Consider the following 15,813-nt stretch of genomic DNA (forward strand, 5'->3'; position numbering starts at 1 on the left):
AAATGAACAGGGACAAACTCTTGTTCTGTGACTGAGTAAGATGTTTGTTTGGTTTGCAAGACTCTCTCCAAGTCCAGCTTACCTCACAGGACAAATGCAAAACACTTAGAATGCTGAATGGTGTGGAAATGATAAATAATGTACTGTTTCCATGCTCACGCAGCTGATCTGAAGTGACAGAACCCTATTAGTGGGATCAGTCTGGGCTCTGGAAACACAACTTCAGCATGGAAACATAAGAAATGTAAAGAAATGCAAGGGAAAATCAACGTAATGCATGAATAATAATAAAGCCTCCCACTGGAGTAAAATTAAATGTCAACTAATTGGAAGGACTTTTACCCAGCATAATAAATGTAAATTTTAAGCTAAACAAACAAAATGAATGACTTTATTCAGACTGAGCATTTCTATGGCTTTCTGTCAAAATTCAAGATAGCAGCCAGCAGAAGTGTCTATAGTCAAGTCGGCATTTCAGCTTCTCGTGCCACTGGTGGTGAAAGCTGCCTAGTACCTGATAGAGAACCTTGACTGTTCTCAAAGTGAATCAAAATGACTGAGTGGATGGAGAAACCTGGGCCTCAGGATACATAATACAGACACCATTAAGAGCTCCTGTCTTAGGTGAGTCATAAGCTTGACTAGTTGATGGAAGATGTGATATAGAATGCAAAGGAAGGCTCAGGGCTTAAGCAGCAAAAGCTCAGCGGAACTAGAAAGCCTCAAGTCAGGGCTCCAACAGCTCTTCCAGAAACACTCGGCTGCTCTGCTCTCCTTTCAGTGGGGAAAATTCTGGAGTGTGCGACCAGGTCTTGCTGTCAATCTGGGTGTTGCCAGGAGTGTGGAATGATGAGCACTCATTCCTGCTTCATCTCCTCCTTGCATGCTGACGCATTGGATTGTTTGTCCACCCGTTATTGAGGATTAATCCTTCACTTCAGAAAGTAAGTGCAACCGGGAGCTGAAAGGGAGACAAAGGAAAGCTGGTTAATGGTTCCAGAGAGATGTGCATGAGCCACAGGGTACAGGAGTCTTCCTTTACACAAGTTACGAAACCAGACAGGATAATTCCAGATAGTGTTAGCTGCAGGCAGAGGAAATGCTGCTGTGGTGGTTCTGATCCCTGCTGTGCAGACTGAAGAATATACTCCGCTATTCTAGAATAGTCTATATGATTGTCAGGGATCAGCAATCACACGACTGCCTTCTCACAGTAAGTGCAAGCTTGCTCTAGGGAAACAGGTACCTGCTATTTCCTGAGAGACTGAAGCTGCCACCTTCCGCATGCAAAGGAGATGCTGCTCTATGCCACTGAGCTATGGTCTCTCATAACTTGCGCTACACATGTAGCAAGTTTTACTAAAATCACTTGATTGCTCTGTGTAACCTACCTTGAGTAGCACTAAGAATATTAGCAGCATTTTACAAAGATGAATCTGTCTCCTTAAGTATCAAGCATCACACAAACCCATGGAATTTGGAATGATATCTGGGCCAGAATTGAAGTCTTTGTGAGCAATGCCTGATCCAACAGAACAAGCATATTAGCTATTAAAAATTAAAAGCTGGGTCACTGAACAGAAACTTTTGGTACAGTACCAAGTTAAGTGAATTCCCATGCTATTAACTCCACCTCTGTGTATGGCAAGCATTTATACTTTAACTTAAGGAATACTACAAATGCCAGCACTCACAGAAAAATTATTGGCCTTGTAACAGTAGCATTAGAGTTAAGATAAAACTTTTATTTCAACCCCACACTGCTTTAATACTAGTATGCAAAAACATGTATATCTGTGACTAAAGTCTGCTATGGAAATAATCTATTTTGTGACCATATTTTTTTCACTTTCTCTTTCTTTTTTGCTGGCGTTAAACCCTGCTATATTGCAATAACTGTTTGAGCTAATGAACGAGTCTTTGCCTTTCCCCCGTCCTACTCAGTTCTGGACATCCCAAGGCCACTTCACACATTGCAAGTTTGCTTTGCAAGCTCCGAACACACACTCCCCCATATCCACACACATTAAAATGCATCTTAATACACACAGATACTTAACCATTTCCAGATGCTCTATGCCTGATTCATGAGTAGCCAAAGATGTAACGTTTTGTTGGTTTGCCCTACATTGATATTTTGATCACAGGAGTGACCTTTTGGGAATATTGCCATGCATGAAAAATGTTTTGTGCATAACAGAACCACTATCTGAGCTTGGTTAAGAAGGCTGATTTCAAACAGCTTAAGAAACCACTGGGTGTGATCCTAAAGTCAGAAATACCTTAGAGAAGGGAATCCAAGATGGATGGGAATTTCTTAAAGGTGAAATATTGAAGGCCCAAATGCAGACAAGTCTAACAAAAAAGAAAAGTGGGAGGCCTCTAAACAAACCGCTGTGGCTGCTTAAGGAGCTTACAGATGAGCTAAGATTTAAGAAGGGCATGTATTAAAAAAAATTGAAGAAAGGGGAAATCATACAATTTATTAAACATAAATGGCAATGATTTTTATCCAATGCTAGGGGATTCTTGGGCAAGGGGATTTTTGGCCCTCTTCGCCATGTTATCATCTCTTGCACCCCTTCAAATGTCTCATCTGAGGGTCAGAGAACCCTCTGTGAAGGCTTGGAGGTTGTTGGAGGAGAGGCAAATAGCCCCAATCAAATAGTAAGTAATTTTTAAGAGCAAAAGCTTTTCAGAGGGTTCAGGGGAATGTACAAGGAAGGAGTGGGTCTGGAATTCCCTTGCTCAATATCACATATACAAGATCAAGATGAATTGTCACCCATGCCATAAACAAACACATCATCAAGAGAGATATGCAAAGCTTCTCTCTCAAATGTGCCAGCTTATCATGTGTTATGTTTTGTTGAAAAAATGGAGGGAATCATTAAAAACAATGAACCTTATCTGCAGGCTGAAATGGTATAGTCCAAGATTATTCCATCTCAAATCACTCATCCTACTCTGCTCTCGACTCAGGGAGCTGGTTTGACACACTACTTTTTCTCTCATTCCAGAGTTCCAAAAGTGTTTTCTACAGCAGAGAAATACTCTGTAGACTTGGATTATTTGGACTCTTTGTAGCATAAAACCAGCAGATAACAGGAAACATCTTCTTCCTCTTGTAAAACAAAGACAAAGTGGCTGACCCAAAGTACGAGGGGCAGGTCATTCTCATCAGCTGAGGATTAAAAGTATCTATTCGTTACTCATTAGAAGCAAGCACCATCCCTCAGATTTAGTGGGGAAGGGGGCTACAGTGTTTGACATTATTCACCAGATGCTCTCTTGAGAAAGCAGCTTTCAACTTTGCTGGGATTCAATCAACTTCAACTGCAAATATGATCATTGAATGAAGAGTTGCAATTGCGAAAGATGGTTGATTTTAGAACTGTAACTGCTTACTAAGGAAACCTAAGGATGGAATTACACGTTACATACAGTTCCATAGTTCATTTTTCACTGGGGTATTTGTGTGCTCTCTCTCTCTCTCTCTCTCTCTCTCTCTCTCTCTCTCTCTCTGCATTATGAAGTTGCTGAGGCTGCAATCTGAAGTGGAAAACTGGCAAAGGGCAGAGGGGCTTCTTAACCTTTTCACCTTCATGCTATTATTCCACTGAAACTCATCCTCCAGTTATTTTCCCCACAACTGGAAAGAAAAGTTGATGCACAAAAATTTGTTACAGAGCCAGTTCTGCAGCCTCCCACCTGAAATGTCATTGGAAGGGAGGTTTCAAGCTCAAGACAACTTATGCTGTCAGTTATGGTAAGCAAGAGAGGCAGGAAGGTGAAAATGAGGAACGGAATTAAAAGGGATTACTATTGTGCAGGAAGGAATGCATCACTGCGCAGAAATTGGAGGGATTCCTGTTTCCAGCTGCTCCTGCTGAAGGATTTAAAGATATAGCTGACAATGAGGAGCTTTCTGAAACTAAGAGCCAAGGCTCTCGGGGGCCAGAGTTTTCAACACAAATAATGCATACTTAAGAGTGGCGATGTACAGAACTCTTCTGACATTATAGAAGCCCTGGGAACCTAAACCTACAATATAGATGATGGAAAACCTGGATAGAGTCAGGATTATAGATGCTGCCAAAATTCACTAGGCTCCACCCTGAAAATGAACTTCAGGGGCTCAGTAACATTTGCCTAAAAAGAGATACAAGAATCAAAAGCACTCCATATTTTTCTCAAACTCAGATTAAAATCCGATTGGGAGAAAACTTCTCAGGTGACGCCTTAGAAAGCAGTCCCTGCTCACATAGAGACGATTCTCTCCATTGCCTTCCAGGGAGCTTCTTTATGAGGCTGCCCACCCTGCATAGGGGAACTTATTGTCCCAAGCGCCTCCCAGGGAGATGAGTTTTTGCCACCCAATAGTACTTTGGGGAAAGACTTGGAAAGCAAAACAAGTGCTACAATTAAAATTTCCATTCATTTGAAGGGGGCTGCACTCAACAGAGTACTGCAAGTGCACAGAAAATGGATTTAAAAGAAAGCAAAGCAGAGAAGAAACCAGTGAAGGTAACTGAAAATTGCTGAAAGCCCTGCCTTAATCAATAAAGATATTATAGGCACAATTGTAGAATTCAAGGTACTGGCAAATTCTGAGTTATGGTTGAAAATGTGACTGTAACACAAGGGCAAAAACATGCAAAAATCATAAGCGTTCATGTACATGAGTGGCAAAAATATGAGGGTCCAGCTGCTTAGCTCAAACAGCGAGAGCCTATACCATCCATTATTTATTTCTTAGAATATGCTGGCAAGTGACATATTACGAGAGCCAGTGTGGTGTAGTGGTTAAGAGCGGTAGTCTCGTAATCTGGGGAACCGGGTTCGCGTCTCCGCTCCTCCACATGCAGCTGCTGGGTGACCTTGGGCCAGTCACACTTCTTTGAAGTCTCTCAGCCCCACTCACCTCACAGAGTGTTTGTTGTGGGGGAGGAAGGGAAAGGAGAATGTTAGCCGCTTTGAGACTCCTTAAAGGGAGTGAAAGGCGGGATATCAAATCCAAACTCTTCTTCTTCTTCTTCTACTATGAACAAACTTGCTACAGGTCTTTATTGTGTCTAGTCTTTTCCCTTTCACAAAAAGTCCCACCCTCACATGTTCTCGGGGGGGATATGCCCCTTTTACTCTACTCAATTATGGAAGGAAAGGAGATGAGTCTTCTGTTACCTTAAGCTGGCCCTCCCTCCACTGGCCTTTTCTTTCTCTGCCCTACAAGTGAATCAGTGGCTCTGGATCGGCTGGACAAAGGTCTAGTTCTGGCGAAAATAATGTGGGGGGAAGCTTCCAAAAGACCTGGAAAATGGGGGGAAAACGGCTTAGCGTGGGGCAGGTTCCTCTGCTTCTTTGTACTAAAACCTCTTTTCCACTTAGCTTAAAAGGTAAAGGGACCCCTGACCATTAGGTCCAGTCATGGCTGACTCTGGGGTTGCGGCACTCATCTCGCTTTATTGGCCGAGGGAGCCGGCATATAGCTTCCGGGTCATGTGGCCAGCATGACTAAGCCACTTCTGGCGAACCAGAGCAGAGCACGGAAACGCCATTTACCTTCCCGCCGGAGCGGTACCTATTGATCTACTTGCACTTTGACGTACTTTTGAACTGCTAGGTTGGCAGGAGCAGGGACTGAACAACAGGAGCTCACCCCATTGCGGGGATTTGAACCGCCAACCTTCTGATTGGCAAGCCCTAGGCTCAGTGGTTTAACCCACAGCGCCACCTGCGTCCCTCCACTTGGCTTATCGCCCACCAATTCCAGAAAAGACGACAATGACCTGGTGCGAAATCAAACTGCAACACCATGAGAAGCTGAGTGTGTACTCCATATAGTGAAGGGGATTTCAACGTACTCACCAGCAGGACAGAAAAAAGTAAGTTGGCTTGGAGATGCTCCATTTTGGTATTTGAGCTTTTCAGGGGTGGGAAATGTAGCTCTAGCACTAATATGGATTCAGGACAAGAAAACACTCCTCCCACTTTAGTTAAAAGTGGAAATGTTATTGAGTGCTTTCTTCATTCCTCAGTTAAAAATTCAGAAAAAGTTCCGCCCAACATGACGTATGCCTGGCACAAGCAAGGACTACTCCTTTTCTGCAGCATGGAGTGGATAGGCCCTATTTTCTTAAAGACTGCCATAAAAAGTAGCTTAAAAAATGAATATATATTTTTGGCCTAAAAAGCTCAACAACTGTCCAGATTTTCACTGTTTGAAATATGGCAACCCTATTTTATGACATTTCATGTTAACTGAGGTCATGGCTGAAAACTGATTCCCGTATTGCAGGGGGTTGACAAGATGACCCTTTGGGTCCCTTCCAACTCTACAATTCTATGATCCTTGTCAGGGCAGACAAGGTAAAATGCAAACGGAAAACCAAAAAAAGGTTGGCTGCAATGCCTTAGTTCTCTCACCTTTGGAGTTTGTGAGTGGCTCACAGGATTTAGCACTGTTAAGGCTATTCTGGAATCCATTCAGATGCCCTTCTGTGGAGGTTGCCCTGCTAGACAAAACACTGAATCAGAGGATAGCACAAACCCATGTATGAGATGGAAAATACATCTCTAAAGGGTAAAGCCATTCTAGTATTCGTTAACAGATGAACCAAAAGGTTTATTTCTTCGCATAATCAATGTGTAGTTGTCAGGAACATACAAATCAACCTCATGCCACATCAGACAATTTTGTCCCATCTAGACCTATACAGTCTATTTTAAATTAAGTCATTAAAAAGCATTTCTAAGCTACTTAATCTTTTAAAATTGGTATACTAAAATGACAAAAACATAGTAAAACACGGTTATAGAAGCAGATAAAAAGAGGAGCAGTTTCAGCCTTCCCCAACCTGGTGCTGTTCATATAAATGGGCACCCCAACTTCCAGCGCCAGTGACCATGATCCATGGTCAAGGACGATGGGAGATGGAGTCCAAAACATCTGGAGGAGTCTAGATTCAGAGATGGTTGGGCTACTCAAAACTGATTCAGTTCTCAAATAATTCATGCAGAATCCATAATCAATTTCCTATGTACAATTCAGATGTTCTTCCATGAAGTAGTGCTTCGGTTCCAGGAATGTTTCATTTTTCCAGGACTTGTGTTCAGTGAATATCAAAACAAACAAATCATGAAAAAATGAGGCAATGTGAAGGGTAACCCGGCTACTTAAAGATTTTCAATTAATGCTGTATGTACCAATTCAGTTATTGAATTCAGAAAGGAGCACATTTTCATTACAGCTCAAGTACATGTCGAGAAGACTGACAGCAAGGTGCCACATGCAATGCCTCTGTCAGGATTTTTCCATTTTCCTAGTTAGAAGCTGAAAACATGGGTCTTCCTCAGAACTTAAAGACCATTCCCTGCTCAAGCAGCACCCATCATTTGGCTGACGATACATCTATAAACTTAACACACAATGGTGCAGAGATAGAAGTACACAGAGACAGAGTAAGTGAAGCAAGCAGCTTCCATTTGGGTGGGTTGCACAGTGCTTTTCTTCCTTATTAATTAATTCATGGAAGCAAACAAAAACCAAAAAAACCTGCATGCAGTAGACACGGAGAATAAAATATTCCAGCCTTAAAAAAAAAACAAAAAACTTTCAGTCTCACAAGTGGCAGAAATGAAAATATATATACAGTTATAAAACAGATTCAGCGTAGGGACAGAATGGATGGGTCAAATTACTTTCAATGTATGAAAACTGTAAGATACTGGACCGTATCTTTGCTATTTTGCAGATGTAATGAGAACTTGATATATGCATATGTAATGTAGTAGATTATGTATTTTACTTTTTTATATATAAAAAAAGCCCTACAAGAAGTTACAGACCCAGCTCAAAAGATCTACAAGTTCCATTATCAAATTCATATTCAGACATAACTTAGACATAGGCTGGGTCATTTTCCATCCGAAAATTAAAATCTGAAGTAGCCCCAAGGCATTTTGTCGGGTGAAAAGCATGACATTTTTTCTCACTGCAGCATTATGAATTAACACTGCTGCATTAAGAACTGCCTTCTACTCCTATCTCTGCGCCCTACCCTCTACCTCTTTTTCAGCCTAATAAGTTGCTATATTTAAAATTACAATCTTTGCACAGATGACTCAGATGTATTTCTCTATTTCTGACCTCTAAGCTTGGACTAATTTAATATCCTCCGATTCCACATGCTTTTAGATGTTCTGCTGGCAGATAAACATATACTTTCCAATGGAGTTGCTGATCTTCCACTTCATCATAGGTCACTGCCTCCTCCTTTATTTCCTGACAGCTGCATTTCCCCTAATTTCCAGATTTTTTTTCTCTCTCTCTCTTTAGTACTCCTCTTCCTAACCATGGTGAGCCTTTTGCTGTTTCACTTTTCTTTATCTCCTTCCACACGTCGCTCACTTTCTCATTTGTCTAAATCAAAGTTCATGCCCAAGTCCAATTCCAATGGCAGCTGATTCCAGGGGGTTGGAGAAGCAACACTAAAAGCTTGGTTTCTAGTAAAAAGGAAGTGCACCTCTAGGGCATCCAGAACTCTCAGCAGTACCCCATCTGAGAAGCACACTTACCAGGCGACCCCTTAGCTAACCTGCTCCCAAATTGTTTAATGACACCAGTTTCACCCTAAATTCCATGGCAAACTTGGCACTTCAGTAATTGCAAGCACCTGGATCTCATCAAGAATTGATGTCTAGATTCCAGCAACTGTTTCCTAGAGATTTGCCCCCCAAGTTCATCAAGGAGCCTAGACAGATGTTTATCAAATACCAGAGGTCCAAAAAAACACCTATGGTTTCTAACAGCTGTTCAGCACCTGGGGCACATCAGGATGATAGAGCCTCTCTCTTGGTGAGATGGTTGCTCATACATTGAGCCTGCCTACTGATCTAGAGAGAGGCACCATCCTGACAAGGAATGAGCTCTGAGTTGCATCAACTCCCTTCCCTAGAAGCCTGATGATGAATACAAATCCAGTGAGTTTGAATATTAGTGTCACAGGACTATCTGTAAATTTGTATTTTTCTCAACATGATGATAGAGTTATTTATTTCAATAAATAAACATTTATAACAATCCACCAAAGTCCCCAAAGTTTTAATTCATAAGTTGCATGTCTTTATAATGTTAGGGAGTTTCCTATTTTTTTAAAAAAGCAATTCACTCTTACAAATTAGGAGGTGATGCAAAATATATATAGCAAGAGATGAGCCTTCTTTGTCTAGTTCTTATTACCTTCCTCAGTGGGAAAAATATGCATGGGTTGATGGAATGGGGAAGAGTCCTAACTAGGAGGTTCTCAAGCTATTCAAATATTGTTGAATTAGAAATATTCATCTTTAGGATATCCATCACATATTCAGCAATTTTAAAAAACCTCTAGTAATTCTCTTTTCTTCTAAAGATCATATATGGTCCAGCTGAGACTGGAATAATGAGATGGTTCAGAGATGTAATACAGATTTCAGGTTTTCTTTATTGCTCAAAGACAGTTTCTCTAGAAATCTTTGAAAAGAGATTCAATGGTTGTAGCATATTATACCTATGATGAAATGGCAAAAAGACAAGGCAATAGGCAGCAGATTTAAGATAAAGAAAAATATATATCCAACACTGCTCATATTTACATGGGAATAAAGGTAAAGGTAAAGGGACTCCTGACCATTAGGTCCAGTCGTGGCCCACTCTGAGGTTGCGGCACTCATCTTGCTTTATTGGCCGAGGGAGCAGGGGTACAGCTTCCGGTTCTGTGGCCAGCATGACTAAGCTGCTTCTGGTGAACAAGAGCAGCGCACGGAAACGCCGTTTACCTTCCTGCCGAAGCGGTACCTATTTATCTACTTGCACTTTGTGCTTTCGAACTGCTAGGTCGGCAGGAGCAGGGACCGAGCAATGGGAGCTCACCCTGTCACGGGGATTCGAACCACCGACCTTCTGAGCGGCAAGTCCTAGGCTCTGTGGTTTAACCCACAGCGCCACCCGCATCCCTTTACATGGGAGTAGGCCTCCATTAAACACAAAGAATTATTTGCAAGTAAATGTGCATAGAGGAGCGTTGCAATTACCAAGACTAGAACACAACAAAGGTAAGTTTGTCCTCCAGAATACAGAATGGTATAACATGAACAGATCAAAGGAGTCGTGTAGGCCAATATCTTGGTTCAACCTTTCCTTGAGAAGCTTCATGGAGACACATGCTCCACAACCTCCTGAGACAGCTTGTTCTGAACTGCATGTTCTCTTGCTTATCTCAGTACCTAGCACTGGAACTTGCACAGAGGTTTAGCATATTCTTCCCCCACACCAGAGGAAAAATACTACAAACGTAGATTAAAAGCTTGAAGTTTGAGTTTGTTTAGAACTTAATCCCTTCCTGTTAAGGATGGGGGTTTGGGGGGGTGGGGTTTCACCAAACATAAAATCTCTTAGCATTTTCTCTCATGAGATGTAATGGAATTCTTGACAGTGGAGTTCAAAAGGCTGGAAATACCAACAAAGAACAAATGGTCTGTATTAAACGGCTGAAGAACAATGGAAAGCATAAGACTTGAAGCACCTAAGAAGTAGTTTTCATTTTAATTTTTTTTTAGTAAAAGGGAATCTCTCTTGCATATAGAACATGGGCTGGGTCCCCCCCCCCTCTTGATTCTGTAAGAAAGACAAACTGGACAATACAAAAGGACACACAGATCAGTGAAAGAGGTTTGGATGTGGTCACTCCCTCAGTTGTTCTGGAATATATTGGGAGCTCTCATTTCCGTGTAACTGAGAAAAGTCAGTATGTGATCCCACAAATTGCAAGAATAGACTTGGAGACTTATGCTAGAGTCTGAACAGCAACTCAGAAAGTATTTCCGGAATGGCTCCTTGCAGCCTTCAGTAATTGGACTACACTCTGAAATTGTAAAGGAATCTTTTACTTTTTTCACCCTTCTATGCATTTTCGATGCTGAGCTTTTTCCGGTTTTCCCACACTTATGCCTGTCACAGAGCAGAAACCACAAGAACGCAGTAAAGTCAAGTCTGTCCAAGGAGCTGCAATTCCATCTCACAAGGATAAACATTCTCCCTGCCAATATGTGAGTACAGCACACCGGCATCTTCAAACACACATCTTGTTGCTTGGCAGACAAACTCACTGAAAAGGCTTGTCACCTGAACTAACATGCATCACCCCCAGGATGGGGAGAGTCAAACAAAAGCTATTATCAGCACAGGGCTATCGAAACAGGTATGGCTATCTATACTAGCTGAACTGACCAATTTAACTAACACCTGGATCCCATTTTAAAACGTGTCTGGAGGATTAGTCTCAAAAATATATCAATTAGTAGCCCATCTTATCTCAGAGGATCATGGTAGGTGAAAAGAAAGTTAATGTATAAAAATTGAAGGGGCAATCCTTCTAATGGAACAATAATCTAAAAACCTGTAACCAGAAAGAAAGGAACAATGACACTGCTCTGTGCAGTGCACTAATCTCAGAGTTGGACGGTCAGGGAAGGAATTTTGGGCTCTTGTTCGCACTCACAGTACGTTGGCACGTAGGAATCATTTGCAATGTTTGGCAGTGAACACAGTTCTCCATCTTACACACTTCTATGAAACAGAAGAGGCAGTGGCCATACCTGTTCATTGTTGGGAATTCCCCCCTAGTCTCTTGTATTTTTCAAACAACATCTGTGCTACATAGACACCTTGTTACAAGAGAAGCCATGCAGACACACACTTACATTGTGTGGGGTTGGGGTGGAGGCTTAGATACACCAGGTTACCAAATATTAGTATGCTTAAGTGCTAGAAGGTTCCAAACAACCATAACCGGCAGCAAGGATGGAGAAGGATTTTCTTTGGTCCACCGTCAGATCAAACAAATTCAAAACTCTCAGTCTCAGAAGACCAGAATGTAGTTATTAAGCAGATGGTGTGTTGTGCCACTTTTTGCAATGCAGTTGAAGTTCAAAAAATGCTGATATACAAAGTGTATACAACTGTGCATTTTAGGGAAATTCATACAATTTAAAAACCACTGGAGAATGGTTATACTAAGGAGTTGGGCTCTTAATACAGATTTTGGCCTGGCTGATAGACATGTGAGGCATTGCTGGTCAGGAAACGTTGGTGGCTCCTCCTTCTGGCTGTGTTTATGTGCTCCAGAGGAGGCACCATTCTAAGGATTAAAGAAGCCCTTTAACAGGATGGTCCTTCCATCCCTCTGGGTCATTATTACTTCATAGGATGCTGCACACTGATGCATCCATCACTGCAGCCACGCATATTTCACCTGATGTGAAGGCTGCCTAGTCCTATAGACTGGGGGAAGCGAAGCAACACCACAATTTACAACAATAAAGATTTATAATGCAACTCAATATCTCCAAAGACAGATAATATAATTTACGAGGAGCTTGGAGAGGCTTCTGTATAATGAGAGACTGAGAATAATGAATTAATGAGATTGTTTAGTCTAGGAAAGAGACAAGCAAGAAGCAGCATGATGGAGCACAAAATAACAAAATGGTCAAGGAAAGATAAGTCAGACTCCAACTTAATGACCTCCATAAAAATAGAAAGATGACAAGTTTACAAGCAACAATGATTTCAATACCTCTCCAGAAACTATACTGAAACTAAAAACTGAGGACAATACAATATGAAATTGTTCTCACATTTAAAACATCAACAGTTAAGGTTTTTGTTAGGAGTCTACACAAGTTACAAAAGCAGTCTATCACACTGCAGGAAATAAAACATATCACCAGTACAGGGAGATAAGAATACACTTCTATATGTATTTAAGATAATTTGTTTTTAAAGCTTTCTTTGTAGCATTAAATACAAGTAAGAATGATACTGGATAATGGCTAAATTACACATTTTTTCAAACACAGATAAAGATCAGAACAAGCATACATCATAATACAGAAATGCAAAGTTTTGTTGGCTCAAAATTAATGTATTAGAAATCCATGACAAAGAAACAATGTACAGAAAGTGAAGTGTGCAATGAGGATGCAGGATGAAGTGGGGAACTTTTGACAGCCTGCCATGTCTGTCCCACTGTGTCCTGCACACCTACTAATCATATGGAGATTGGAAATAAAGAGCAGGCAGGCAGATCTCTTATTTCCAATTTTAGCACTAAGCACCATAGAGCTAAAATTGCAGATAAGTGGTCTGACTGCTCTTTAATATTAAAAAACAGAATTTCCGCCTATTCCCACTCCAATGTTGGACTGGGCCTAGGAAGCAAGGCTGAGTTTTACTCTACCGCCAGACTTAGTACTGTGGTACATAGTAGTAAGGCTGGAGGGGGGGGAATCCCTGTCTGTTCTTTAGTGCTACTGTCTAAAGCAGGGGTCAGCAAACTAAGGCCAGATCCGTGGGCCGGATCAGGCCCAATTGCCCTCTGGATCCGGCCTGTGGACGGTCTTGGAATCGCCGTTTGGATTGGCATGATCGTTCAGGCTGAGCCATTTTTTTTGCAATTTTTTGGGGGGCACCCTTCCCCCCCTCCCTCCCTCACACACACCGTGGCGGCGCCTCCTCCCTCCTCCTGGCTGCTCCCCGCCCTGTGGAGGAAGGGAGCTTGCTTTAATTGCTGCCAGCCAATCCAAAGCCTCGCTGCCCATGTGCTGAGGTGCAGCCCAGACTCGCCACCATCCCACCATCCATCCATGGCCGCACTGTGGGCATCTTCATGGGCGCATCGCGGGGCTTCGGCTGGAGCTTGGTGCGCCTGCTGGCCCCGTGCCTGGCGCCTGGGAAAGCTGGCCCAGAAAGGGAAAGCTGGCCCACCACCAACGGCTCCCAACCACAGGCAGAGCGGCAGAGGAGGTAGGAAAGCAGGGGGAGGGGGGAGAGAGAAGCCCCCCCTCCACCGCGTGCATGTGTGCACATGTGTGTGTGCATGCGCAGTTCGGCCCGCTGCAAGGTCTAAGGGGCAGTGAACCAGCCCCCTCCTAAAAAAGTTTGCTGACCCCTGGTCTAAAGAGCAGGCAGAGGGATTTTGCTAGCCACCTCCACCCCTGGAGAGGAGGGCTGGAAATGTTGTGTGTGTGTGTGTGTGTGTGTGTGTACATGGCCCTGTGTCCCTGCATGCCTGCTGTGTTTGTGCACTGTCTCTCTGCATTTTTGGTGCATGCAAATTTATTTTGTGTATGTTTGTTTTGTGATGTTGTGATTCCCAAAAGGTTGGTCAAGTGTGAATCAAGCCCTTGGGGTGAAATAGATTCCCCACCCTGGCTGTATGCCATAGCAAAGCCTTTCTCAACTTTAGGTGCCCAGATGTTGCTGGACTACAACTCCCATCATCCCTAGCTAGTAGGACCAGTGGGTTAGGGATGATGGGAGTTGTAGGCCAACAACACCTGGGGACCCAAGGTTGAAAAAGGCTGCCATAGTGTATAGCAGTGATGACCAAACTTGGCCTCCAGCTGTTTTGGGACAACAACTCCCATCATTCCTAGCTAACAGGACCAGTAGTCAATGATGATAGGAACTGTAGTCCCAAAACAGCTGGAGGGCCAAGTTTGTCCATCACTGGTGTATAGCAATTCATCATAATAATAATAATAATAATTTATTTGTTCCCCAGCCACTCTGGGCGGCTTCCACAAAAACCAAAAATACACTAAGATGTCACACATTAAAAACTTCCCTGAACAGGGCTGCCTTAAGATGTCTTCTGAATGTCAGGTAGTTGTTTATCTCTTTGACATCTGATGGGAGGGCGTTCCACAGGGCGGGCGCCACTACCGAGAAGGCCCTCTGCCTGGTTCCCTGTAGCTTTGCTTCTTGCAATGAGGGAACCGCCAGAAGGCCCTCGGCGCTGGACCTCAGCGTCCGGGCAGAACGATGGGGGTGGAGACGCTCCTTCAGGTATACTGGGCCGAGGCCGTTTAGGGCTTTAAAGGTCAACACCAACACTTTGAATTGTGCTCGGAAATGTATTTAGGTTACTCTTCCCCCCCCCCTTCATCAAATGAAAAAAAAGTTCTTAAAATTTATCTAATACAGTTACATCAAACAATCAGGACACCTCCCCCCCCCAACCAAGGAAAAGTTAGTCATTTACTGCCCATGTTTCTCCATCAACATCTTTCAATAGCGACTTCTGTTTCAGGAACACAAACTTACTTGGAAATCCTCTGAGATGCCACCTTCCTAATAACTGCTTGTCTATGGCTGGCTGGGGGCTTAGGGATCAAGTTTGAAGATGCACTCTGGGATGGCATCACCTTATTTAGGTTCGGTACCTTCTGGCTGCTAGAAATGGCACTTGATGTCCTGTGGGCACCAGAATTAGTTGATAGGGTCATAGAGCTGATGGTGGATGTTGGGAAGTTAGCAAACAGAGCCTAGCAAAAAAAGAAAGAAAGAAACGTAGATTTAATCTGTCTTCTATAACTAGGTAAGGAAGCCGACATTATGTGTCCCGCCAGACCGTTTCTACTTGAAATTTACGATGCAATACTAACTTTACAAACACCTTGTTCTATAGTTCACCGTGCAATGAAAACGTAATTGAATTTATGCTCTTCTCCAATATTTAGAGCCTTAAGATTCCTGATGTTTGCGAGATTATTGCTCCGTGCTGCCTTTGCATCTTCTCTAATTGCATGCAGACGAGGAGTTATATCACCCAGTGGGAAGAGTCAACAAAGCAGCTTCTAACAGCATGACTGTCAGAGGCTGAAGAAAGGTCAGGACTGTTTTTCTTGGGGGTAGCAGACATCCAAAAGGCTTTTGTTTCTCTGGTGTGCTGTAATCCTGGCTGTTCTACACTCTAGCCAGCATACAGAATG

At 42.7% G+C, this 15,813-nt stretch overlaps 1 protein-coding gene across 4 annotated transcripts in view; it reads right to left on the minus strand.

The window, feature by feature from the left end:
- Positions 1-369: 369 nt before the first annotated feature.
- TTLL5 (tubulin tyrosine ligase like 5) overlaps positions 370-15,813 on the minus strand; it is a 116,094-nt gene continuing 100,650 nt past the window's right edge. For 2 of the 4 annotated variants that reach the window (XM_081172412.1, XM_081172411.1), the window contains exons 33-36: positions 15,146-15,366; positions 6,427-6,512; positions 5,185-5,310; positions 370-961 (exon numbers count right to left, since the gene is read on the minus strand). In XM_081172412.1, coding sequence (XP_081028538.1) covers positions 5,186-5,310; positions 6,427-6,512; positions 15,146-15,366 — 432 coding nt within the window. In that variant the 3' untranslated portion in view covers positions 370-961; position 5,185. The remainder of the gene's footprint in view (positions 962-5,184; positions 5,311-6,426; positions 6,513-15,145; positions 15,367-15,813) is intronic. The other 2 variants (XM_081172413.1, XM_081172414.1) reach the window with 2 other exon arrangements.

The sequence above is a fragment of the Podarcis bocagei genome, assembly GCF_964188305.1.
Source record: "Podarcis bocagei genome assembly, chromosome: 1".
NCBI classification, from domain to species: Eukaryota; Metazoa; Chordata; class Lepidosauria; order Squamata; family Lacertidae; genus Podarcis; species Podarcis bocagei.